Source organism: Monodelphis domestica, chromosome 4, assembly GCF_027887165.1.
Source record: "Monodelphis domestica isolate mMonDom1 chromosome 4, mMonDom1.pri, whole genome shotgun sequence".
Taxonomy (NCBI): Eukaryota; Metazoa; Chordata; class Mammalia; order Didelphimorphia; family Didelphidae; genus Monodelphis; species Monodelphis domestica.
Window position 1 is genome coordinate 100771297 of NC_077230.1, and position 26310 is coordinate 100797606.

At 37.2% G+C, this 26310-nt stretch overlaps 1 protein-coding gene and 1 long non-coding RNA gene across 5 annotated transcripts in view; one reads left to right on the forward strand and one right to left on the reverse strand.

Annotated features, from left to right (window-relative positions):
• Window positions 1-537: 537 nt before the first annotated feature.
• Window positions 538-7423, reverse strand: LOC103100606 (uncharacterized). Its single transcript, XR_467286.3, has 2 exons — window positions 7008-7423; window positions 538-885 (listed from the first exon to the last, which is right to left on the reverse strand). It is a non-coding gene; the product is annotated as an uncharacterized LOC103100606 (long non-coding RNA).
• Window positions 7424-7465: 42 nt separating this feature from the next.
• The window catches only part of ARMC8 (armadillo repeat containing 8), a 116026-nt gene continuing 97181 nt past the window's right edge, over window positions 7466-26310 (forward strand). For 3 of the 4 annotated variants that reach the window (XR_467287.3, XM_007493928.3, XM_007493930.3), the window contains exon 1: window positions 7466-7733. Coding sequence is in view for 2 of the 4 variants with exons in the window: in XM_007493928.3 (XP_007493990.1) it covers window positions 7689-7733 (45 nt within the window). In the remaining 2 variants the exon portion in view is untranslated. Of the gene's footprint in view, window positions 7734-10187; window positions 10281-26310 lie in introns of those variants that run through there. The other variant, XM_056793664.1, reaches the window with a different exon arrangement.

Sequence of the window (26310 nt, forward strand, 5' to 3'; positions counted from 1 at the left end):
ATAGGTTTCATTCATTCATATTCTAATATCATTGCACACACATTAGGAAACAATATAAACAGAATGTAAGGGATTATGCAGAATGCAGTCCCATAAGATCATTACAATATCCATTAATATATTTCCTGTCATATTTACATTCATAGTTAAAACATTATACACTAGTAAATAAGTGGTATTATACTCCACTATGAACAAGTTTTAAATAATTATATAAAAAGTTAAAATTTGAAAACACATTTTTTCCCAAGATGGCCACCCAAGATGGCCACTTAAAACATGTGGCAATAGCTCTTTAAAGTTTAAATATCCCCACTAGCTTGCCCAGAGTCTCAGAATTCCGCTAGCCCCATTCAGTGGAATGTACCACTCCACTGAGTGACTTTAGAATGTTCCAACTAACTGACTTTCCCTATTCAACCCTATCTAACTAAAATAAACAAACATAAAATTTAGGTTTTATAGCCTACCTGGTTCGGCCAACTGAAATATTACAATTAGATTTGGAAAGGTTTTAGGGAAGAAACACAGAGGGAATTCATATAAATAATTTGATTTTATTTTAACAGAGAGGGGAAAGGGAGGAAAGAGGAAAAGGGAGATTAGACTGCTTAACCCCTAGTTTAAGCCCCTATATAATAAGCCTATCTTCTTACACCAAAATACTAAAGGCTAGTCAAACAAAACTCAGAAATATCACATATATAGAGTCCTTAGCAGGGAGATGCTGGTATCCAGATGAAGGTGCTCAGAGGTCCATAGAATAGCTGAAGTCTTCCACAATTTTCCCTTCGTCCACCTAAGAGTATTGGGGAAAACTCTTGCTCACTCTTCTTGAAGGTCTGCTTCTCCAAGGTCCAATGGAGTCCACGAGAGAGATAAGATCTGCCAGAATAAGATTTCCTTGTCAGCTCAAACTCCAGTTGGGGCAAACTCTGTCTCCAAGCATTTAGAAACCTTCCCCTGCCAGCTCCAAAGATTCTCTGTCTTGAAGACCTGCCAATGCTTTGCAACCCTACTGCTACAGTAGCACCCTGCTTTTGTTTAATCTGTTAACATCAATTATCCTAATAAAGAAAATGTTTTGTATTAGTAAATGAATTTTATTAATATTTCTATTATGTGTCATTAACATATTATTATTTAATTATTAAATTAATAAAAACTCAGGAGATACCAAGAACGGGATATTTCCCACTAAATCTTTAGTAGCATACTCTCCCAAATGTAAGCTTCCTAATTTATTCTATGTGGTGAGTGGCATCAGAGGTGCTCCACATGTATATTGGTGTCCATTATACATAAAGAAAACATGGAAAAGATGTGGCTCTTAAAGATAATGCTTAATAATTGTTAGAGATATTGCATCAGCTATTGATGTGGGAAAGTTAACTGGTTCAAAGATCACTGAAAGCTCATTTGAAACAAGATCAATTGTACCAAAGTGCAATGGAAAGTGCAGCTAAAAAAATAAAAGAAAAAATATTTTCAGGAACTAACATATAATTGCTGTGGAATAGTCTCACAAACCCCTAGCAAAGATAAGTTTAGGGTACCCCAGCAGATGGAAGAGCTATAATTTATTGCTCTAATGTATGGCATAAAATTCTGGAAGCTGGAAGATCAATAAGAAGGCCAGCAAAAAAAAAAAATACAGCTGCTAACTGTTGATATGAGGAAAACAAAACAAAACTTGTCATAGGCAAAAGAATTAAAAAGAACTATTACTGAAGATTAAAAGGAAATCACTTTTACTGATAAAACTTGCTTATTCAAGGCTTTATATGAACACATGAACTTGTAAGATATAGGCATTTTCATCAAACAATGATACATATAGAAGAATTTTTTATTTCTAGTGAGTTTGGAAACTGTCATTATCAAGTTGATGATAAAATCTATATCGACATACTGAGATATTGTAGTTAAAACAGTAAGTCACTCTAGGGGAGAGACAGCAAGCAGCATGTATATGGTAAATCAAACCATCACCTTCATCGCAATTATCCTCTCTTGATTGTGATGGGGATGCTGGCTGGGAACTGCTTCTGCAGATGCTACAACCATAGCTACTGAATACTCAAAAAAGAAAGTTCTTGTCAGCAAAATCCTTGGCATTGATCAATGGTTGAACAACTTAAACTGATTCAATTTTTATCATTGGAAATAACATTTAAAAGGCGTTATCCTCTGCTTTACTGTTGCACCCAAAGGAGGATGGAACCTTTTCATCTGACTTGCTGCTAAGAAAGGAAGGAAGGAATGAAAAGAACTCCACAATAATGAGTTATTATGATTATGGCATACATGTTGAAGGCAGAAATACAGAAGAGAATGATTTTAAAACATCTACAATGTCTTAAGAAAAAACATAACTTGGGTACAAAATAGTTTAAAATGTTATTACTAAAATGAGAACACTTGAGGGGGAAACTCAAGGGAAATGATAGCTATGAAAGAAAAATTAGTAAAGGAATTAACTATATGCCACATGAAGTACAAAACCTTGCCCAAAAAGCAAACTCCTTGAAAATTAAAATGGACTAATTAGAAACAAATGATTCCGTGAGACAACAAATCAAAAGACTGAAGAAAAAATAGAAAAAAAGTAAGCTATATCATATCAAAAACAATTGACTCAGACAACAGATTGAGGATCAAAAAGATTATGAATCATTATAATAGCTAAATACCATGATAAAAAAGCCTAGATACCAGATTTCAAGAAATCTTTTTTTGTAAGAGGAAATTTAGACTTAATCTGCCAGAGGAACAAGACCAGTAGATTCATCATGCTGGAAGACCATCTTGAGCGAGGGAAGGGCAGGAAGGAGAAAGAATTCCGGAGAAGGAACAGAGAAACTGAGAACATCCAAACAGTTGCACTCACTTCTTTTTGGGAAGCCCACCAGAGAGGTGGATCTGAGTAAACCTCTGAGCCTGAAGCATCCTCCTGTGAAGCCAGACTCCAGTATCCAGTGAAGACAAACCAGAGTGAATAGGACTTTGCCAGAAAGCTATTCATCCCAAGAAGAATTCATCTAAATCCCACTAAGTAGTCCTTGAATTTGATAATAGCTAGGACAGCTAGGAGTCAGGACAACTCTCACAATTGACCCCAGGGGGTCAGGCTGGCAAAGCCTGACCCTACAGGTTTTGGGGGGAGAAGGGGTTCAATTATTATTATTATTGACTTCCTATTTCCACCTTCCCAATTACCTTATCCCACAATTCATTTCCCTTACCTTTCATATGTTCCTTTAGAATAAATAGTCATTTGCTAAATCCAGTGCCTACTTCATAGTGTTCAAGAAAGAAGATTTGGGTGTTTTTGGGGAAGAAAGTTATTCTCTCCTCAGAGAGATAGGAGCTGTCTGTCTTATATTTTGTTTCAACTAAGTTTGTGAGGGAACAGTAACCTGTGGTCTGAAGGCAACCAGAGTGAGGATTACCAGGGAAAGAGGGAAAACCCAATCTATCTTCTCTCTTCATCCCTTGGCTACATTCTATCTCTATCACACTCTGGTCCTGAAGTTAGTGGTGGGAGATTCCATTTCTCTCCCCCCATTACATTAAAAAAACTGCTCTTAAAAGCAAAGGAAAACTCTTGGGGATGTTATAGTCAAAATCCATAGCTTCCAAATCAAAGGAAAACTCCCTCAACAGTCAGAATAAAGAATTCAAGTACAAAAGAGCCATAATCAGGTTCATATGATTTAATAGCCATTTCTTAGCACCTCAGTAACCCAAACCCTAGGACTCCTTCCTCTGTCTCACTGGAAAGGATGGAAAGTGGACATAGAGAACTCCTAGTGTAGTAAGGGATTCAGCAGGGCAAGCTGAATGCAAAAGATGCTGTAAACCAGCATTCTATTCAGAACTTCCAGGAACTGGGACTAAACACAGAGGCAGTTGCTAGAAATAGTTCGTGAATACTGGAGGAGGGAGAGGCTGCTTTTCTCCAGCAGTCAGGAGAGCCCAGAGAGAATATCTGTCTGGTATTTCTGGGGTGGACCCAGAGAGCCTGTGGATCCCTCTTTGACTTTCTTGACATTTCTGTCTGTTCCTACTGATGCTGCTACAGAGAAGTAGATTTTAGCTGTTGTTGGTGACATCTTTCTGGGACTGCTGTTTGAATAAAGGAGGACTCTTGTGTTGTGAGATTCTTTGAGCCCTTTTGTCCTTGCCCCTACCAATACCTCCCTAACTTTAATTAATATGCAAATTAGTTAGTTTAAAATAATTATAGAAACTTTTAGAATTTTAAATATCTGTTGTGGGTTAGAAGTAAGTTATTCCCTGATCCCCTTTCCTTTACCCTTTAGATAATTAAATCTTTTAATTTTTATATATAGCTAGTCTGAATCCCTTCTTTTAACCCACATATTACACCAGATCCTCTATTTTAGGAGGGTGTGTGGGATCTTTTAGTGCACCCTATAATTCCATGATAAGATTTTTTTTAATACTTGTTTAATGCTACAGGGAACAAATAGATTTTTTTAAAAAAAAGGAAACTTTCAAGCATTTCTGATAAAAAAGACCAGAGCTACTGAGAGAAACTTTGAAGTTCAAACACAGAAGTGAGGAGAAACATAAAAAAGATAAACATGAATGAACAACAATAAAGCACTAAACAAAGATAAACTACTTATGTTAAAATATGAGGCAATGATATGAATCCTCTCTGATCCTAACATCATTGAGGGATAGCAGTTACAGGGAATCCAATTAAATAAGGCTCTGGAGTGGTTCTATTGTAGCTTGATGATCTTTAAAAAGAATGGAAAGAAGGAAGAAGAATATACTTTTGGTGGGTGGAGAGGGAGGGAAAGGAAGGTTAGGGAAATTTACTTCACATATAGGAGTGCACAAACAGACATTATACAAATGAGGAGGTGTTGGAGTGACTAGGTGACACTTTTTTCTCACTCATCTGAACTGGTGAAAGGAGAAAGAATAAACACACAGAGCTGGGACAAGAAATACATTTCACTCAACAGGAAAAGAGGAAAAATGGAGGAAGGGAGAATTAGAGGGAGGGTCAATTTAGGGAGGGATTAGTCCTAAGCAAAACAAACTCTAAAATGGATAAAAATTCTTTTTAAGATGACAAAAAAAAATGGAAATCTGAGAGATAAATTGGGGAATGGATGAACATTATGGTATATGAATGCTATGCATTTCTATTGTGCTGAACTCTTATCAGCATAATGACCAACTAGGATTCTAAAGAACTAATAATGAAACATGGTCTCTACCTCCTGGTAGAAATGTGAAAGACTCAAAATGAAGAATGAGACATTGTGGGGAGAAGGGAAGCTCCAATGTGGAAATTTGTTTTGACTGACTAAACAATTTTATAAAAAACAGTTTTCGTAAAACTGAATATTGGACCCTAAGGTAAAGACAATCCCCCTCAGGTGGGGTCAAGCCCAAGCCAAGTGATTCTTTAGCACAGTAAGCAGTGAGTCAGTCTTGTAAGCTGAAGGTCCTGAGTTCCATCCTCTAAAGGAAGCTGTGATATAGTGGAAGAAGCTTCTGAAGACAAAAAGAGTCACTAGGTTTGTGCTTGGTCCAGGGATTGTCTTTATCTTAGGGTCCAGTATTCAGTCTGAAACTGCTAGCCTGAGATTCCCTTCAGGGTGGATTCTCATGGGAACAGGGAACCATTACAAGCTTTAGTGTTTCATCAGCTAGTCCTAAAACTTGGGGCTCACTAGGCTACAAGTTTGTGGTTTCTAGACACAGGTTAAAGTACTAAAACAAAATATATTTTTAGAAAACAACCCCCCAAATAGGTAAGACTCGCAAAGAACAAATACTTTGGATATGTTGTGATCTCCAGAGTATCTATAAAAGTGAGATCATAGACTCATGGAAGTACTGAAGAAATTACCCTTACAGAACTCTTCCTGTAGTACTTTACATATATCTGTGTTTAATACTATGCTCCTCATTATAGATTGTAGCGACTTGCTTGATAGGAAAGGAAGCCTCTTCATTCTGTGTCCCAATCCTTCTTATGAATATTTGTCATAACATATATTTATAATTATGCCATGGTTATAAAATGTCATATTTGTGACTGGACATAACCATTAGTCCCTTGGCTATTTACAATATCTGGTCAAAGCTAAATAAATCATAATTTTGGTCCAAAGTTCCACAATTTCACCTATTATTCTAAAACTTTCAGATCTTAAATCTCAGAAGGTAGTCAATTCTAATATGCAGATTTGGTTTAGGTTCTATAAATTTACCATTCTTTGATTTAGTTTCTCGAATGTTTTTATTTAAAAAGATAATTTAGGAACAGGAACTTTTCTCCATTTCCCATTAAAACCTTATAAAATGAATTGTATGATCATGCCATAAGATAATTTGCTTAAATTGCAATTCTTCATAACAGGGAAAGTTTCAGTGTGGAAGGAGAGTAGTCAGTTACTCCAAAATTACTGACAAAATTCACCAATAAAATTTAATTAAAAAAATAAAATCGCCAGTGAAAAATGTTTAAAAGAACTGAATTCACTTTGATCTCCTTTTATGATATAACTGATCCTGTGTCCACTGATTATTTGGCAGTTTCTCTACTTTTGATCTTTTGTATTCTTTTTTCATTTGTTTTTGGTCTAGGTCTGTTATTTCATCTGCCAGATGAAAATCAAAGTATCCAACCTTATTGATTGTGAGCATGGAAAGGGACATGACCATCCCCAAGTATCTATCTGATGGATCAGGGAACTTCCTACTCCAAATCCAGTACACTTTCCATTCTACAGGATGTTCCATACGTCTTAGTAAGCCCACATCTGAACTCATATTCATACAGCATCCTAAGGTTAAATCTTTACTTGCTTTTGTGTGTGTGTGTGTGTGTGTGTATGTGTGTTTGTTCTGAATTATATAATTCATTTCGAATTAGATAATTATTTCAATTTTCAATTTCACTTTGAATATGCGTTCACAGCCTTATAAGTTAGAAATCAAAGTAATAAAGTTACCTTAGCTTAGTCATTTCTTTTTTCTCTCTGACTCAGTTCCCTTATTTGCAAAAAGTTTTGGGAAGCTCTCTATAAACCAAACAACATGCACGTGAGACCCGAGCGCAGAATAAAGGAAAAAGTATCGAGAGGGCTTTCAAGAACCTATGGTGGTATCTCGATTTACTATCTGCGTGACCTCGAAAAAGCTGCAATCTCTCTGAACCTCGACTTCATCATTTGTAAAATGAAGAGGTTGGAAGACGTTTCTGACAGTTCCAAGTCGATGAAAAGTTTCCTTCTAAAAGAAAACGAAAAACACTCTACGAATTTTCATCCTCTAGAGGGCCCCCACTCAGCGTGCAAAGACCTTGCCCCGCCCAGGTGGAGGGTGAGCACGAGGGCAATCCACCCAATGCGCATGCGTTAACTGCTGAAACCCGCCCCTCCCCTCCGTAACACCCTCCCAACTAATATTAATGTCTGTTTCCCATAAGCCGATTCGTTAGAAGGCTTCGATTTCTTTTTCTTTTCCTTATCGAAGATTGTTCCCCGAGCTAGGGTAGCGCCTATAGCGGTGTGCACTTTTCCCTGGCCAGGTTTTCCACTACTGATAGAGATTGGCAGCGGCGGAGGGAGGCCGCCGTCGAAAGTGCCGACGCCATCCCTGGCTCTAGCCCCAATCCGGTGGGAAGGATCAAAATGGCGTGTCTACTGGAGACCCCAATCCGCATGAGCGTCCTTTCGGTGAGTGACCCGCGGCGGCCGTCCAGAGTGGGGCCGGGGGGGGGGGGCGCCCAGCTCCGCCGCCTTCCGCGCGTGACCACGTTCTCCGGTGATTCCCGTAGTTCCTGGTCCGGTCCCCCGAGGGGCGGCCCTCCTTCTTCAGCTGGCCAGGCTCCGGGGAGGTGTCTCTGGGGAGCGCCCGCTCGCGGGACTTGGGAGCCTGGAGATCAGCCTCGGGAGGCGGGGCCTTACGCGGATCTGAAACCCCTGGCCCCAGTAGGGCCACCTGTCCCGAGCTGCCTTGGGTTCGGTCCGAGCTAAAATAACGCCTTCCAGAGGCGAGGTCGCTACCAGGACTGGTGGCTTATCTACCCGCCAGGAGCTTAGGACGGGCGTTCCTGATCTTCACCTCTGGCTCCCCGCGGAGCCCCGGGGAGGCTGGAAGGGAGGGGCGACGCTAGGATAGCCTGCTGGGCCTCGGGTTCCAGGCTGGTGACCCCCAATTTTAAAAGCAGCCAAGCCTGGGAGGGGGTTCATGTGGAGGGTTGCTTGCTGCTGAGATTTGGGGTGGGGTGGGGTGGGGTGGGGGCTCATGCTGCGACTCCCATAAAAGTGTTTTTTTTTTTTTTTTGCGGGGGTTGGTTGTGTATGTTTTCTGGTCTCTCTTATCTGGAGCTGTCCATGGGGTCATTTTCTGGCTTTTGCCGGTCGGGATACAGGTGCTTGTTTGCAAGTAACGCGCGATCAACTCCCTAGAGACAATTAAAAGAATAAAAAGAAGGTGATCTGACGTTCACAAGCCTGGGGAAAGGGCACACCTGTTGATGTTTGGTCTTCCAGTTCTTGAAAAGCTGTCACTTGGAAAGGAGAAAGGGGAGGACACCAATCGGTTTTCCTGTAGAGAGGAGGGAACTAGGACCAGTGGTTGAAATTTTACAACCCTTAGAATTGGAGCTGTCCAAAAGTAGTTGGATGTAAGACTCGCCTGGAGAAGAAGCAAGCTTATTAAAGTAACTGGAAATACTCAAGCCTGGAGACAGCACCCCTTTACTGTGAATTGTTTTCAAAGGAATTCATATTTGCGGTAGGGTGTTAGAATAGATGACTTTTTTTCCTTGATCCCAAAGATCCTCACATTTCTTTATTCCAATGCTTTTCTTTCCATCTCACCACGCCTTTTTTAATGTTTTGGGTTTTGAGATAGCATTCTAGCAGATGACTTACTTCTAATGTCCCTTTTGTGGTTTTAGGTCAACTACACCCCTTTCTCAACACACTGTATTTTGAGAGGATTTTAAACCGAACTAGGGAAATGATACCCATTCTTATCTACTCCAGAGATAGCCAGGTTACTTGACCATGCAAGTAATTACAATTTTAAATAAGAGTTTACCTTGAACTGTCCAGGACACCATCTTACTGAAGTCTTAATAAATAAATAAATATTAATAAATAACATATGTGTTTTCACCCCAATTAGGTCAGGTCATTATTCTGTCTCTGACAGTGACACCAAAAAATATTTTGTGGGATATAATGGTAACTTTCTTTCATCAATGAGCCTTTAAAGGTTAAACATTCAGGAGTTCAGTAAATATTCATTAAGCAACTACTGTATGCATAGTACCATGATAGAGGTTAGGTAAAGTCTAGATTGGACTTATGCTTTACCTTAATGAAGTTTATAGTCTGATAGAGTATGGTGAACATTGCAAATTTTAAAGTAAGCTTCTCTAGTGCTTATCAACCACGAATCCCTCTTAAGTTCCAAGTACATACCTGCAAGGTAGAATAGTATTTTTCTCTTTCATTCCCAAACCACTTTTTTCAGTCTTTAGGAGCTTCCTCCAAATTCTTGTGATAATCATTGTTGGAAAGGGTATTGCATGGTTAAGCTCTTATCTCATGAGGTGCAGCCTGTTGGTGGAGTGCCACCATCCAAGATATGGTTTCATAGTTCAGTAGATTTAGAACTTCAACTTATCCAGGGTTGATTGGTTTCTGAGATAACTGGTTCATACTGTACAAAACAGAAGAATGATTTGATCCATAAATCATTAAATTTGCTAATATATTTTTTAAGCTGTTATCCTATTTGGCTGCAGCTTCATAGTTAACTGATATGGATTTGCAACTTGACATTTAGAGCTTTCCTTATAAGGATAAATACTTACTCATCTTTGCTTCTCAATAACAAAATAATGGTAAAACTTATGGATGGAATGTTCTGAAGATTTAGTTAACACATTTAAAGTAGTTTGTCATTAACTTACTATACAAAAAGTTAACTAACCAAAATATAGCAAAGGTTGTACCAAAATAAATCAATTCTACTAGATTTATGACATTGTTATCCATCCAAGTAAAGTTGGAAGTCCAGTGATGATGTCTGTATGTCTGGATGGGCTGTTTTGTTATGCCTACAGCACTATCTGAATTCAATGCAATATTACTAAATGATTGCCTTAAGGTGTGGGATTAAGAACTGAGAAGTCTCCCCAACTTGCCCATAGACTTTGCTGGCCAACTCCCTCATATTTGGATTTAAAGGACTCAGCTGAGTTGAGGGTAAGGGATTCCTTATCTTTCTTCTGATTTTCCGGTAGATCTGACCTGCCATAATTTCTGTAATGTTAGCGCTCATGCCTCCATGACTGCAGGTAAAGACATAATGATATTTGTTAAAATAGTTACTTTTATTCTGGAAACTGTAGAACACTTACCTTTACTGAACGTTAGCTATTCATTATCCTCCTCTGGTCTATATAGCTATTAGATATTTTTCAGATAAAAGATATATGTGTGTAGTCAGAATATTCAGAAAAAAAAAATTGACCCTTACAATTAGTGTATTCTTACTGACTTAGCCAGAATATAAGTTTTTCTGGTTGTAATGCCAGTCAGTGGTCTGCTCTCCTTTACCTTCTTTCACCCTTAATTTGTGATAAAACAAAAAGCATCCAGGACTTGATAAGATGTGCATAATTAACATCTTTTCCTCATTTGGAAAATGAAAATGTATTGTGAATTTTCTTTTAGCTAGCTCAGTAGTGTTAGTAGTGTTTTAATTTTTAAACATTGAAAAAAATCAACAAATGTTTAGCAATAAATTATTTTTAAGATTTAACATTTTATATTGGGCAGTTATCTGAAAACTTGGCTACTCTCAGCAATGCAATGATCTGGGACAATCCTGGAAGACTTATAATGGGGAATGCTATCTCCCTCTAGAGAAAGAACTGTTGGAGTTGTCTTTTACATCATTGTATTTATGGTTTTATTTTGGGGTTTTTGTTATGTATGAGTTTGCTCTCATGACAATGATCAATATGGGATTGTGTTTTGCATGACAATAAAAAGAAAACTTTTAAAAAGACAATATTTTAAAATATTTGTTTCTTAGTATGGAGTTGTTAAATTTAAATACATCTTCAATTTGATAGATATTGTTTTTCATGTTTATAAAAATATCATAAGATCCTTGCCATATGTAGTAGTAGTCTCTCGGTGACCGAGAATGACAATTGTCTTTGTGTGTTCTCATCTATGGTGTACCCTCATATGGCTTTGAAGTCCAAAGACTGAGGTGCAAAGTTTGTGGCACATGGGGCATGGGACTCCAGTTGTTACGGGAGGTGCAGTTGTGGCCTGGTGTCAGCGTTCATGAGCAGTGGCAAGACGTCAATGTCGTTCATCTTCAAAGGTGGTGACAGCATGGTTAATGTGGGTTCGCCAGCTGCTTTTGACAGAGGCAGCAAGTTCTAGTTGCTTTGGTGTAATGCCAGCCCACTTCAAGTTGGACTTTAGCTGATCCTTGAATCTTTTCTTTGGTCGGCCTTGTTTCCTGAGTCCAGCTGACAGTTCACCATAGAATACCTGTCTTGGTATTCGCTGTGGGTCCATGCGGATGACGTGTCCAGACCATTGTAGCTGGGTTTTGAGGACCATGACTTCGATGCTGGTGGAGTTGGCTCTGTCGAGGACTTCCTGATTGGTGATTCGGTCCTGCCATTGGATCCTCATGATTGACCGGAGGGAGCGTTGGTGGAATTGCTCCAGCTGTTTCATGTACTTCCGGTACAGTGTCCATGTCTTGCAACTACAGGAGCGAGCTGAGGACCACTGCGTTGTACACTTTGAGCTTCGTCGCAGTGCTTACACCGCTGTGTTGGAGGACTTTGCAGCACAGCCGCCCGAGTGCCTGGCTGGCCTTTTGGATCCTGGCATTGATCTCATGGTTTAGGGACCCATCGTTGGCAATGGTGCTGCCCAGGGACTTGAAAGTGTTGACGTTAGAAAGCTGCGTGCCGTCGATTGTAATGCATGGCTGGTTCGTTGGCCTCCCTGGTGCAGGTTGCAACAGCACCTCTGTTTTGCTGAGGCTGATAGTCAGGCCAAACAGTTTTGTTGCGGTAGAGAACCTGTCCACAATGGTTTGGAGATGATTTTCTTGGTGGGCCATGAGAGCACAGTCATCTGCGAAGAGAGCTTCCAGGATAAGTCTCTCTGTTGTCTTTGTTTTTGTAGTCAGGTGGCGAAGGTCGAATAGTGAGCCATCCAGTTGGTATTTGGTGTAGATGCCCAGATTTAGATCCATCACAGCATGTCGTAATACTTGGGTGAAAAATAGGTTGAATAGCACCGGAGCAAGGACACAGCCTTGTTTCACGCCATTGGAGATGTTGAAGCGATTGGAAGTCTCTCCACCAGATAGGACTTCCCCTGTCATGTTGACATGAAAGAGGTGGATCAGTTTGACGAATTTTGCTGGGCAACCGAGCTTGCTGAGGATCACCCACAATGCATCTCTGTTCACTGTGTCGAACGCCTTCATCAGGTCTATGAAGACAATGTAGAGACTCAGGTTCTGCTCAAGGCATTTTTCCTGCATTTGCCTCACTGTGAAGACCATGTCGATGGTGCTGCGATCTGGTCAGAAGCCACATTGTGATTCAGGCAGGTTTTGCTCTGAAACAGATGACAGGAATCTGTTGAGTATAACACGGGCGAGGATCTTTCCAGCAGTGGAGAATAGTGAGATGCCTTTGTAGTTGTCACAGGCTGCTCGTGAGCCTTTGTTCTTGTATAGGGCTATGATGGAGGCATCTCTGAGTTCTGGGGGCATGTCTTCCTCTTCCCATATGCTGGTCAGCACTATGTGGAATGCCTGAAACGCCTTTCCATTTAAGGCCTTGTACACCTCGGTTGGGATCCCTACTAGGTGCCTTGCCTGCACTCATTTGTTTAATGGCTTTTTGGACTTCCTCTATTGAAGGAGGGACGTCAAGTTGTTCAATGGTGCGGTTTTGGGGGATCTGGTCAAGGACACTTTGATCGACTGAAGGTCAGTTGAGAAGCTGACTGAAGTGTTCTTTCCACCTGTTGCTGATGCCTTTTTTATCTTTTATGAGAGTGTCACCATTAGAGGATAGCAAGGGAGTGGTGGTGGGTTTTAATGGCCCATAGACAGTCTTGAGGGCACTGAAAAATTGTTTTGTAGTTTTTCGTATCAACAAAGTTCTGGATTTCTTCTGTCTTTTTGCAATGGTCTTGCATTTTCCTGATCTCACACTGCGCCAAGACTTGGAGAGACTTGAATCTGTTCTTTTTAGGAAATGTATACATATATACATATATGTATGTGTGTATATATATATATATATATATATATATATATATATATATATATATATATATATATATACACACACACACACATAATCCTTACCTTCTTTGAACTGATTCATGACTTTATATCATGTTTATAAAAACATGCATCAATATTTCAAGTGTCTTTAATCTCATTACTGTGGATACTTCTTCCTCCACTGGCAACTCTCCCACCCCTTATCCTCTTGGCCTCCAAACTTAACATTTTCTTAGAGTTGCTGTGGTTGAAAATTCTTTACCTTGTTACCAAACTGAAAGTTGAGCCTCTCAAAACAATAGGTGTACCCTCTACTACTGGGCTAATGCTGAAAGACAGCAGTTGATACAAACCAGCCAGAACTTGTGTTTTGCTTACATAGTCTGTAATAATTCAAGGTTACAATTAGGCAATTAGGACCTTTGTGTGGCTATCTCTTCTATTCCAAGTCTGGTTCGTATAAAATTTGAGGGGACCACTGTAATTATACTTTTAGTAAAGGGACAATGAAAATGAAGATAAAAGTGGACAGAATGTCTTTACCTGATTGAAAGCAATGCTGAAAAAAAAATTCATGGTAAATATGTTTTGTAGGAATACTTAATATAGTGCTTTCCTGGGTGTATATATCTTAATATGTGCTTATTTATTTTTACTCAAAGATATATAAAAAAAGAGGTATGGTTTATATGTAGAAGTGTTCTCTATTTGGACTAGTTGAATGTAAGTTTTCCATTATTTTATAAACTATGAATACTAATTTTTCAAAAAGTTCCTAGGATAATAGGTTTAGAACCAGAAAGATCTTTACAAGTTATCAGCTTCAGTCCCCCTTTTTTTTTTACAGATGAGGAAATTGAGGCTGAGAGAGGTTAAATGACTTGCTCAGAAGTCACACAGCTAGAACAAATTGTGGATATGATGATGATGGAATTCTATTGTGCTATGAGAAATGATGAAATGGCTGATTTCTATAAGAACTGGAAGGACTTATATGAACTGAAATGGAGTGAAATAAGTAGAACCAAGAGAACATTATACATAGTAAATGAAACATTGCGGGATGATCAAATGTAATAGACTTTGCTACTAAAAGCTATACAATGATCCAGGACAATTCTGTGGGACTTATGAAAAGATTGCTATCCACATATAGAGAAAGAATGGTTGGAATAGAAATGCAGAAGAAAACATGATTTATCACTTGATAATATGGGTATATGATTTGGGGTTTTAGCTTTAAAAGATTACTCTATTACAAAAATGAACAATATGGAAATAGGTTTTGAGTGATAACATATGTAAAACCCAGTAGAATTGCTTGTCAGCTGTGGCAGAGAGGAGGGAGGAGGGGAAGGAGTGTAAAAATTAAAATTAATGTGCAATAATAAAATCTTATATTTTAGGAGATTTATTAAATGATCATTATAAATAAAGGAATAAAAGGGATGCAAAATAAAAAACCAACCATGGGTCCATGATTACCACCACCATCCTTGCCAGGAAGTCAAAGCCAAATGCCCATTGAATTTATCCTCTGTCTACAGGAAGTACATAATGACAGGAAGTCAGTGGGCTCCAGGGAAATGTAGTTCTTTTTTAGGGTAACAGATTTCCAATTACACAGGAGACAACATGAATCATGTAATCTTGGAAAACTTATGAGTACATTTGTTATTGGAATAAAATAAAAAAATTAAAAAAGTTATACAGCTAGTAAGCCTCTGAAGTGGTATTTGAACCCAGGTTTTCCAGTCTTGACTTCCATCAGTTGATATCTTTTCTTTTTATACCACAATCATTTTCTATTTATATTTCATTTGCCATTGGATTCTTCTTAACCAAAAAAAAGTTAAGCAAAACCAGTCAATCCAGCAACTTCATATTAATGATATATGCAATATTCTGCTGGGAGAAAGGTTTGAACCCTTTTTTAAAATTGGATTCTTATTTCATCCAACAAACTTATTTTCAAGGAGCTTGTATATAGGTCAGTGGTTCTCAACTTTTCTAATGCTGTGACCCCGCGATACAGTTCCTCATGTTGCAGTGACCCCAAACCAAAAAATTATTTTGGTGGCTACTTCAAAACTGTAATTTTGCTACAGTTATGATTTGGAATGTAAATACCTGATATGCATTATGTATTCTCGTTGCTACAAATTGAAAAGTTGAGAACTGCTGATATAGGTAGAGGTCAGATGGGGAAGCTGATAACATGTGGATCGATAAATATTATACAAATCTAAATAGAGTAAGTATATAAAAGGACTACATAATACTTTGAGATTATACAAAGGAAAAATGTTTTTCAAGTTGGGGGACAATTGGGGAAGATTTTATGGAGGAGGTAGTATTTGACTTGAGCCTTAAAAGATGGGAGTAAGAAGTCAGGCATATAGAATAGTCTGAGAAAGGTACACAGGTAGGAAAGAAAATCATATAAGTATTCTGACTGACTATACCACAGATTTGTTATATAACCTCAACTGGCTCTTACTGATGCTGGCAGATGAGCTTATCCCTTATCAATTCATTCTCCTACAATTCATTCTCAACAGCTCTTCAATCCATTCAACAAGCATTAAAATAAAAATCAAATCAATTAACAAGTAATACATTAAGCTATGCCATATGCTAAGTACTGGGAATAAAAGTACAACAAAGGAACAACCTTTACTTTAGATAAGTTTATATTCCAATGTAGGAGAAAGCAACTACATTTAAAATATAAAGCCAAGAAAGAAAAGAATGTCCTTACTGAGGGGACAGTCTGTTGGAGGTAAGGAGATAGAATGTGCTGGTTTGAAAAAGTGGAAAAGATTTAGTAACGATCAAGGCTATATTTCATCATGTGAGACAGGAGTGGAAGTGGCAGAAGTAATCTGAGTGTGAGAAGATAAATAAGAGAGGAGAAGAAGTTGGTTGGAAATAGCCTCCTTTTTTCCCCCTGTAAATTATAAGGCATGGAGAGCAGTTAGGTGGCTCAAATGGATGGGGATAGGAGGTCCCTAGATTCAAATCTGGTGTCAGACAGCATCTTCTGCCTTCGAATTGATACTTGGTATTGATTCTAAGACAGAAGATAAGGTAGACACAGTATATGTGTTTAATGAGCTTTACTAAATAACTAAGGGAAGAAAAAATAGAAGTAACAATAAAATATAGCCTTGTCAAATCCACAAAACACATCTTTCTTGGGATAAGGTAAATGGACTTCTCAAATACCTACATAATAAGCATTACACAGGTGTCATTATTATTATTAAGCTTCTAGATTTGTGAACAGACTGTACATTATTTAGAATCCTTAAGTATTTCAAAGTTGTTTTCCTCTAGTGTTTTCCTGGTTCTGCTTGCTATACTCTGCAATAATTTATGGAATTTTTCTGGTTCCATCATATTCATAATTTTTTATGGCACAAGAATATTCTGTCTGTTTCAATCATATAATTCAGCCATTTTCTTCCTTTGATCTCTTTGGAGTCTATGATCAGGAATAGTATCTGCAAGTTCAAAGAATGACTTTTTAGTTGTAGTTTTAAATTGCTTTTCAGAATGTTCAGACCAACTCACATCATCAACAAAAATGCCTTAGTATACCTTTCCTCCCATGTAGGTCTTCCAACAGTAGTAATTTTCCATCTTTGGGATTTGCAAAATTTTAATCCTTCAGTTTTTTCATCTTTGCCTTTATTGTGGATATGAGGCAAAACTTCAGGTGCTTAACTTGGATTTCTTATATTAGTCATTTGGATTGTTTTTCTTATGTAGTTAATAGCTTGCTTTTTTTTTTCTTTTAAACCCTTACCTTCTGTCTTGGAATCAATATTGTGTATTGGTTCCAAGGCAGAAGAGTGGTAAGGGCTAGGCAATGGGAGTCAAGTGACTTGCCCAGGGTAACACAGCTGGGAAGTGTCTGAGGTCAAATTTGAACCTAGGACCTCCTGTCTCTAGGCCTGGCTCTCAATCTACTGAGCCACCCAGCTGCCCCCAATAGCTTGCTTTTTTGAGAACTGTCTTTTCATGTTATTTGATCAGTTATCTATTGGAAAATGGCTTTTTTTCTTATATATTTGTATTAGTTCCTTATGTATCAAGGCTTTCAGACTCAGAGAAATTTCCTGTAGTTATTTTCTTCGTTTACTATTCCTTTTTAAGTTCATTTATCCATCCCCCCCCCCCAAAAAAAAAACACTTTTCAATTTTATAGAATTAGAATTGTTCATTTTTTTTTCTCTTGTGTTTGGTCAAGAACTTCTTCCTCATTCACAGCAAAGTTATTTCCTTTCTTTCTCTTCTAATTTGTTACATACATCCTTTGGTTTATAAATTGTTTGTATCCATTTGGAGCTTATTGTGGTATGTCTCATTAGATGTTTTTCTCTAAACCTAATTTCTGCCAGATTGCTTTACAGTTTTCTCAACAGTTTCGTGGAATGATGAATCCTTACCCCTGTCTTTGGATTTATCAAACACTGTGCTACTTAATGTTCAGTTGTGTGTGGTTTTTGTTTACCTAATCTATTTCATTGATCAACTTTTTGCATATTTTTTCAGACAAGGTCTATGTCTGAATTTATTTTGCTTGACTATATTTGTTACAGAGCAAGGCTATTTTGGGGTGGGGCAGAAAGTTGGTGGGTAGTGATAGAGATACCAAAAAAAAAAAGAAAAGAAAAGAAAAACACCAATGGAACATTAAGAAATACACAGAAGGGTAGAAACTCAGACTCAGACTGGATAGTTCTATTAATGTGCTTTTAAATTTAATGTATAATTATACTATACAGTAGAATTTCATTCTATTGGCTTAATTGGTTCAATTGGCTAATACACATTCCTCATTTTTATTCTTTGTTTATTGAAATGTTCATGCTTGTTGATATTTGAGTTCATAAAAATAAAATATTAAAAGTGAAAATGAGATGGCTGTACAGAAAGTGAGAAGACTGGCCTGATTGGAAGGAAGAAGTCATGCTGTGGAATAGTATATCACAAGACTAAGACAAGGTGAAATTGGATCATGGAGAAACTGAGAAATTTGTCAATGATCCATCAGATTAGAAAAGTAGAATTTCTTTTTTTCTCTAGAGCTACTAGAGGAAATAGCATTTCTATCTTGAGCTCACTGGAGGGAAAACACTAGAAACAAGATTGAAATGTATTCTGAAGTAAGTTAAAATGAAGAAATGAATTCCAAATATTTATTGTAAGAATTTGAAGGTTAAGAAAAATAAATTAAGATTGCTCAAAGTTGGAAGATACAGTGGCTTTTAGAGTGAAAAAGGTAATTTATGTTAAAAGTTAAGAATAAAACTCATGGGGTTTTAAAATTATGGGATTTCTTAGCACTTTCCCTTTTGAATTACTTAGTATTACTTTGTATATAAGTAGTATTTACTTTTTACATGGTATATCCTCCTATGGTTTTGACTAGCTATTATTTTGTATATTGGATATTTAAAACTGAATGTCCTGGAGATATCATCAACCTAATTTATCTATAACCCATCTCATTATTTTCCCCCTTAACTCTCTTCCTTTTCCACACTTCTCTATTACTATTGAAGGTACCATCCATTCTTCCAATCTATCCTTGGCATTATTCTTAGATTCTTTACTTCACTCCAGGTCTTGTTATTTTTGCCTCAACAAGATTTCTTGCAACCAGCTCTTTTTTTCTAATTATAAATCTGTAATTTGAATCCAGTTCTTGATCACTTCTCATTTAGGTTACTGTAACAACCTCCTAATTGATCTCCTTGCCTTATCTTTCCCCAACTCATTCTATCCTCCATTTTGCTGTCAGAGTAATTTTCCTTAAGCATATATTTTGTTCAGCTCAGCTAAAGTCAGTGACTTCCTATTGCCTTTAAGTTTCTGTTTTAAAACAAACAATAGAACCTAGCCCCATCTCTTCTTTTCCAGCCTTTTTGGCTATCACCTCCCTCCCCTTGCCTCATACACACCCCCTACTTCTCATCCAGCAGTCTGCCTCTATTCCCTTCTTTATACATAACACCTTATCTCTCTTCTTAGTTTCAGCATGCTTGGAATGGAGGACATCATCATCAAGCACTATTTTCTACATGAACTCTTCCTAATTCCTTTCAATTGCTAGTGTTCTCTCAAATGCGATATTATAAAGCAGTTAGTATAATGTCTTGCATATAGTAGGCATTTAAAGAATGCTGTCTTACCTCTTTTCCCAGGCTACCTTATATTGAACTATTTTGTATATATTTGTATTTATAAAGTGGATATTTTTGCTGCGTATTTTTAATATGTAGTTGTTTCTCTTATTAGAATGTTAATTACCTTATTGCTAGTAAAGATTTTTTCATTCTTTGTGTGTGGCACATAATTGGCTCTTAACAAATACTTGTTGATTAGTTGAATACTATTTGGAGTACCTACCTCATAACTTTGCAGAACTTCAGGATAGTGAATAAATGAAATAATATATGTAAAATTTTCAATCCTATTGGTTGTATCTGACTCTTGGTGAATCTATTTGAGGTTTTTTGGTGAAGATAACTGAGGGGATTGCTATTTCCTTCTCCAGCTCATTTTATAAATGAGGAAACTGAGGCAAACAGGGTTAAGTAACTTGCTCAGGATCTCGTAGCTAGTAAGAGTCCAAGATGGCAGGTCTTATTGATTCCAGAGTTCGCTTTCTATTCACAGAGTACTATGGAAGACACTCAAAGAAATCCAAAGCTAAAAAAGATATGGTTAAAGCCATTTTGTCAAGTAATTCATTGACCTTGGATCACTCTTGGGTGGCTGCCTGAATACCTTTTCTTCTCAACCAGGACACTTTTGATCACATTCTATGCTTGTGTCATGTTACTGTACCTTCAAGAATTTGGGAGTATTTATTAATGAGAGGCAACATCTTGTAGTGGAAAAAGCACTGGACTTGGAGTCAGAAAAATAATTTTTCTTGGTTAACATCTGCCAAATTCTCTTTGACTATAGGAAAGTAATTTCATCACAATGAAACCTGTTTATTTCTAAAATGGGGATAATAAATGGAATTATTCTGAAAATCAAATGAAATATAATTGTGCACTATTAAAAATAAAATAAATAAAAAGCCTTCATGTTCTCATCTGACTTAATATTTTGGGGTGTCTCTAGGTGTGGAAAGACCTGCTTATTCATAACTCATGTGATGTTTGTGTCCATGCCACCAAGCACTAGGGATTACATTACCAGTTGCACAGTTATGAATAATCACATGTCTTTCTCCATAGAATGCCAAACTTATTTATTAAACATTAAATATTTGATAAATGTAATGTGAAATAATAGAATACACTGAGGTGTGTGGATATTGAAATCCACCAAGGGATACCTCAGTCCCCTTTTAGTGCAGTAAGGCAGTTGGACCTTACCACACTGGGCCAGAGTGCAACTTCCAAAAAGTTATTGATGTTAAAAACTAACAGGTTTATTGGTAAAACAAAAGGTAGGGAGGGAAGATTTGAAAACAAGGATGCCTTAATCACTAAGGTCTCTCACTTCCCTCTTTCCTCTAAGTTCACCTTGAGGTGAAGCCTTCTGTTTCTTGATGCTCCCTTTTGCTCCCTGCTTCTTGCTAATATCCCCAAAGCCCTCTCTATTCTTCCTGACACTATAAATCCTCCCTTGTTGGTTTTTCAAGATGTGACAGGTTTCCAAGATAAATAAGGATGAACTCTAGATGTCTGAGTTCAACCCAGCTGGCCTGGGCCTGAGGTTGACCCCTCAGCCCTTACACCAACAAGTGACTCTGGACAATAACGTTCTTTGTCAGGGTTGAGAGTACGTAGGATCTTCTTCAGGTATGTTTCTACTTGTGAGAAAAACTATTTCCAAAGGAAATCAAAAAGTTTCCCTTCTGTCACTAACAGGCTTGGTAAAACAGCTTAGTAGAGATCAGCTCCTTCCTCTCTCAGTTCTTGAACAGGAAGAGCCCAGTTGATCATTGTTCCTTCAAAATCTCTCCTCCCACATTCCAGAATCTTTTCTCTAGAGTTCCTAGCATGCAGTCACGCTAGCCTCTGCCAACCAACTTTAATTTTACTTAAATTCATTTCTATTTCTATTACTTCTACTATAACATTTCTGCTCTTTGAGCATTTAGCAAAACTTTGAAAAACGATTTCTCATATGCCCACCAGCAAATATTTAAATCCCTCCTTTTTGCAAACCTATCCTATTATACTTACCCAAAATAATAAACATACTACACTTATCTATCCTCTACTATTCACTATCTTACACTAGGGACATCAATCAGGAAAAGAAAGGAAAGGGAATTACAATAAACAGTTACAGAGATCACAATCAAAATGCAAACATTTGCAAAAACAAAACAATAATAGAAAATTCAAAATATAAAATGCAATATTTAAAAGAATGCAATGATAAAATTCAAAAATGCAAAATGTAAAACTTCCACAAACAGTTGTTACAAAGAATAAACTGTCATACTAAGGCTAATACAGAAAAAAAACAAACTTATCAAAAAAATCTCACAACAATGTAACAAAAATTGAAAAAAGAATTACAAAAAACTCAATGCAGTTTATGCTTTTACATAAAACAAAATCTGTCTAAATATAAAACGTATGCAAAATGCATCTAAATTCTTAGTTGAACAATTCAAAACAAAACTCTTCCTTATGCTAAAACCCCAATTCTATTACAGAAAATTAAAACTGTCTACATAGAAGTTGAAAACTGAGTATCCTATCCCAAGAAAGCTGAAATACCTTTACTTAAATTCATTTCTATTTCTATTATTTCTGCCATAACAAATGTTTTTATCTAATAGTTACTGAAACATGCTTATTGAACTTAATTGCAGGGTACCATGCTAAGGGACTGGGAGAAATACAAAATTTAAGTAACATACAGACCCTACTACTAGCATATTGACACACAACACCTGTAATCCTAGCTATTGGAGAGGCTGAGGCTGGTGAATCTCTTCAAGTTAGAAGTTCTGAGCTGTGGGTTATGCCATCAGGTATCCAAACTTGGAAGGGAGGTAAGAGGGCATCTCTTGCCTAAGGAGAGGCAAATTGTCCCAGGTAGGAAGAGTAAGTTCCTATGTCTGAGTGTGCTTAAATTGCTCTCTGTTCTTAGGTAGGTTTGGGGATCAAAAAGTTGCTATTGGTGCTTGAAAGGCTGAGTAGATGTCTCTGACTTGGTACTTTTTATTTTTAAATTTGAGTTATTTTGAAATAGAGATTTTAAAAATGGAATTCTAAAGATTTTATATGTGAGGAACCGCAACTTATAACTTGAAATGCCTGAAAGTCCCTTTGGCTTGTAAAACTGTCATACATTCATTCTTTAAGAGATTATGGCTGCTCTCTTTTTGTAGTAGCAAAGAACTGGAAACTATGGAGGTGCCAAATCAATTGGAGAATGGCTATACAAATGATGGTATATGAAAGTAATGACAGTTATTGCTTTATAAGAAATGATGGAAGAGATTATTTCAAAGAAATCTGGAGAAATTTTTGTGAACTGATGCAGATGGAAGTGAGTAGAATCAGAATAATTTATGGAATAACAACATTATACAGGAAAACCAACAAACAGACTTTCTGACTGATTACTGCAATGACCAACTATAACTCTTGAGTATTGTTACTGAAGCATGCTACCCATTTCCTTATAGAGAGGTGAAGAGTGAGACGAATGCAGAATTTTCAGACATAACCAATGGGTGGATTTGCTTTACTCAATTATGCATATTTCATACACAACACAAAAAGGCACCTAATTTTTGAGTTTTTGAGTTCCCTGAAAATATTGTTAGCATGATTAGGACTTAGTTACTGTTTTACAGTGTAATATAATTGTAACCGTGAAAATGTGGGTTTCAAGACTGTGAATTGCCAAACTGTAAAGATAATTTTTAGTGTCTTGATTTAAATCAAAAATAAGTGGTCACCATGGGAAAAATTCCCAAATATGAAAATACCCAAGGCAGCTGGGTTTTATGGAGATTTTAATTAATACAAATGAAGGAATTAAGGAAAGGGAGAGAGAGAGAATAAGGGAAAATAGTATGAAGGGCCTAGGCCAAATGGCCTAGGCCTGAGCCTTAAGAGAGACTAGTCAATCTTTAATCACTCACCACAAGATCGTCCTAAAGCAAAACTCTAGTCCTTCACTGAAATCCTCAACTCCTGAACTGAGTTCAGAGACCTAGCTCCTCCAACTAACTCTAAACTCCAACCTCCACGGCAAACTCCCAAACTGAACTACGGACTCCCAACTAGTCCGAACTCCAACTCACTCAATTTTGAACTCTCCTTCCTTTTAAAGAAATTTTCTCCTGTGTCACTTCCCTAAATTTCCACATCTACCAATCACAGTAGATGGTTTTCCCAGGACTGATCATTCTTAGTTCACATCTTCTTTTGTTATCACCTTCTCTGATTAGATTATATCTTCTGAGTATTTCACATCTCTTTGCTAAGCTTGCCCTTTGTAAGTTGCTTGACCTTTTAGTGATTAATTTAACCTTTATAGGTACTTAGCACCCTTTTGTATTAGATCTAAAAATAGACCTAGCTTAAGGTTCTAGCTTTACTATAAGTATGAGTTATAGACTTTTTTCATTGTTCCATTAGGAGTTTACAACTTTATCTTCCCCTAAAGTATGCCTAAGTATGGGTGGAGTAATGTTAAAATTCCTAATACATTCCTGATCAAGTACCTTCATTTGTTTCAATAAGGGAATAGCTTAACCAAATCTTCTAAGGTAGAGTCTGAGCAGTTTTAAGATTCACATAATATATAACTAATTGAGCTTTATTAAGTGTAGATATTAACTAGCAATGCTAAAAGTTTACTGGGATATGACATATACTTAGTTGGGGGGAAAGAAGGCACGAAGCTTAAATATGGTGTCTTCCTGGTGGGGGAGAAAAAGATTACCTAGGAGGAACAGAATGGCTCTTTGGTTATCTTCAAATGTTATAAACAAAGTTGTCTGGAAGATGTATTTATTTGTTTCTCTACAGTGCAGAAACAAGATCAGTGGGTGGAAATTTGGGCCTTATAATTGGGTTGGGGGGAGAAATAAGCATTTATGTAGTGACTATAAGATGCCAGGCACAGTGCTTTATAATTATTAATCTGATTTGATCCTTATAACAATCCTATGAGATAGGTTCTGTTATTATCCCCATTTTACAGTTTTCCCATTGGGGAAACTGAGGAAGACAAGCTACGTGTCTTGCCTAGGATCATACAACTACTAAATATCTGAAGCTGGATTTGAATTGAGGTGTTCCTGACTCTAGTATTCCATCCCCTGTACTACCTAGCTTCCTTTAAATATTATCAGAGTTGTCCAAAAATGAAATGGGCTACTAAATAAAGTGCTGGATTTTTCTTGGCCACTGGAGGCTGAATGAAGAACTCGCCAGGAGTATTTTATTGAGTGGTCTCCAAAGTGGAATCATCAGGTTATCCTAGGGAGCCTGCACTCCTAATTTGAAGGAAGATATATCACACCCACTTCAATAGTCACAGGACTTGTCTCCTATATGACCCTACCCTTATCCCCCATATTTCACTGTTCTATTCCTTCCCTCTACCATGCCACCTTTCAACCCTTTCTGAACCAGGTATTAGTTTTTTAGGTCATTCATAAGCTAAACTAACTACTAGTCAGTTATCCACAGCACTTGTGAAAGTGCTGTTGGGCAAATTCTGTCCCTTCCTCAATCCTTCCCCTATGTCACCTAAGGAAAATGGCAAGAAACTGTTGGGATAGTTTTTACATGGGAGCAGTGAGAGCCCTATCTTTTTTTTCATTTTGGATTGGACAGTGAGTCAGAGTATGAAAAGGGATGGATGGATTATTGACCGGATCAGATCTACCATCATATTATTCCCTCCCCCTCCAAATATAGTGTCTTTCAAAAAATTATCTTTTATTCTTGACAGCATTACTATTTAGAAATTATAAACTATCCATAAATATATAACCTTCCAGTCATCTAGGTTTCCATAACCTCAGTATTAAGTTTAATTTCTTTCCCCCATCTCACATATATAGTCAATTGCCAAGTTTATTGGTTTTATATCCACATATCTCGTACTGGTCTTTATCTTTCTTGTCAAACAATCACTATTCTATTTTAGATCTTAATCACAAAATAACAAGATGTGACTTCCTATTAGGCCTCTCTGCTTAAGTTTACTCTTCAATCCATCTTCCCAAGGTGTAGGTCTGATCATGTCAGTCTCTTAGTCTGTAGATGCCAAGGGCTCTCTCTTGACTTTAAAATGAAATACCATTTCATTTTTATCTTATCATTTTAAAATTTACATTTTGGGGTAAGTTTTATAGTGTATGTAATTATTAGTACAATAATAATATATACATATATAAAATTTATAAATAAGTTTTGAGGCCTCTGTTCTAGAGGATTTCAGTTTGGGGTGAGAGACTGCACTTCATAACTTGAGGTTCCTTCTCAATTTCATTATTAAAGCTTTGATTCTGTTATCTTTTATCTATATTAGAAACAAATGGATCCTTTTCCCACCTCCTAATTTTTCTCTTCTATTAAAGGCAAAAACCATAAATAAATGTTGATTTCAGAGTGTAATTTCTTGGTACCTATGGATTGAGACAGCCTTAATCTTGTAAAGAACAAATATAAGACAATCAGAGCATACATCAGAATTTAAGGGATAGGAGTTTGAAGATGATAATGAAGTTAATTATTACCTTAGAGAAGTGTCAAAGTGACAATGAAAAGGAGGAGTTTTATTTGGGAAGGGTATATATACTGTTAATCCTAGGATTCTAGAGCCATGTTGGCAAATCTATGGCACATGTGCTGGAGAGGGCTAATTCCTTCCCTCTCTCCACTGCGTCTAAGGACATTTTTTTTCCCATCACCCACCCCTCTGCCCAGCAGC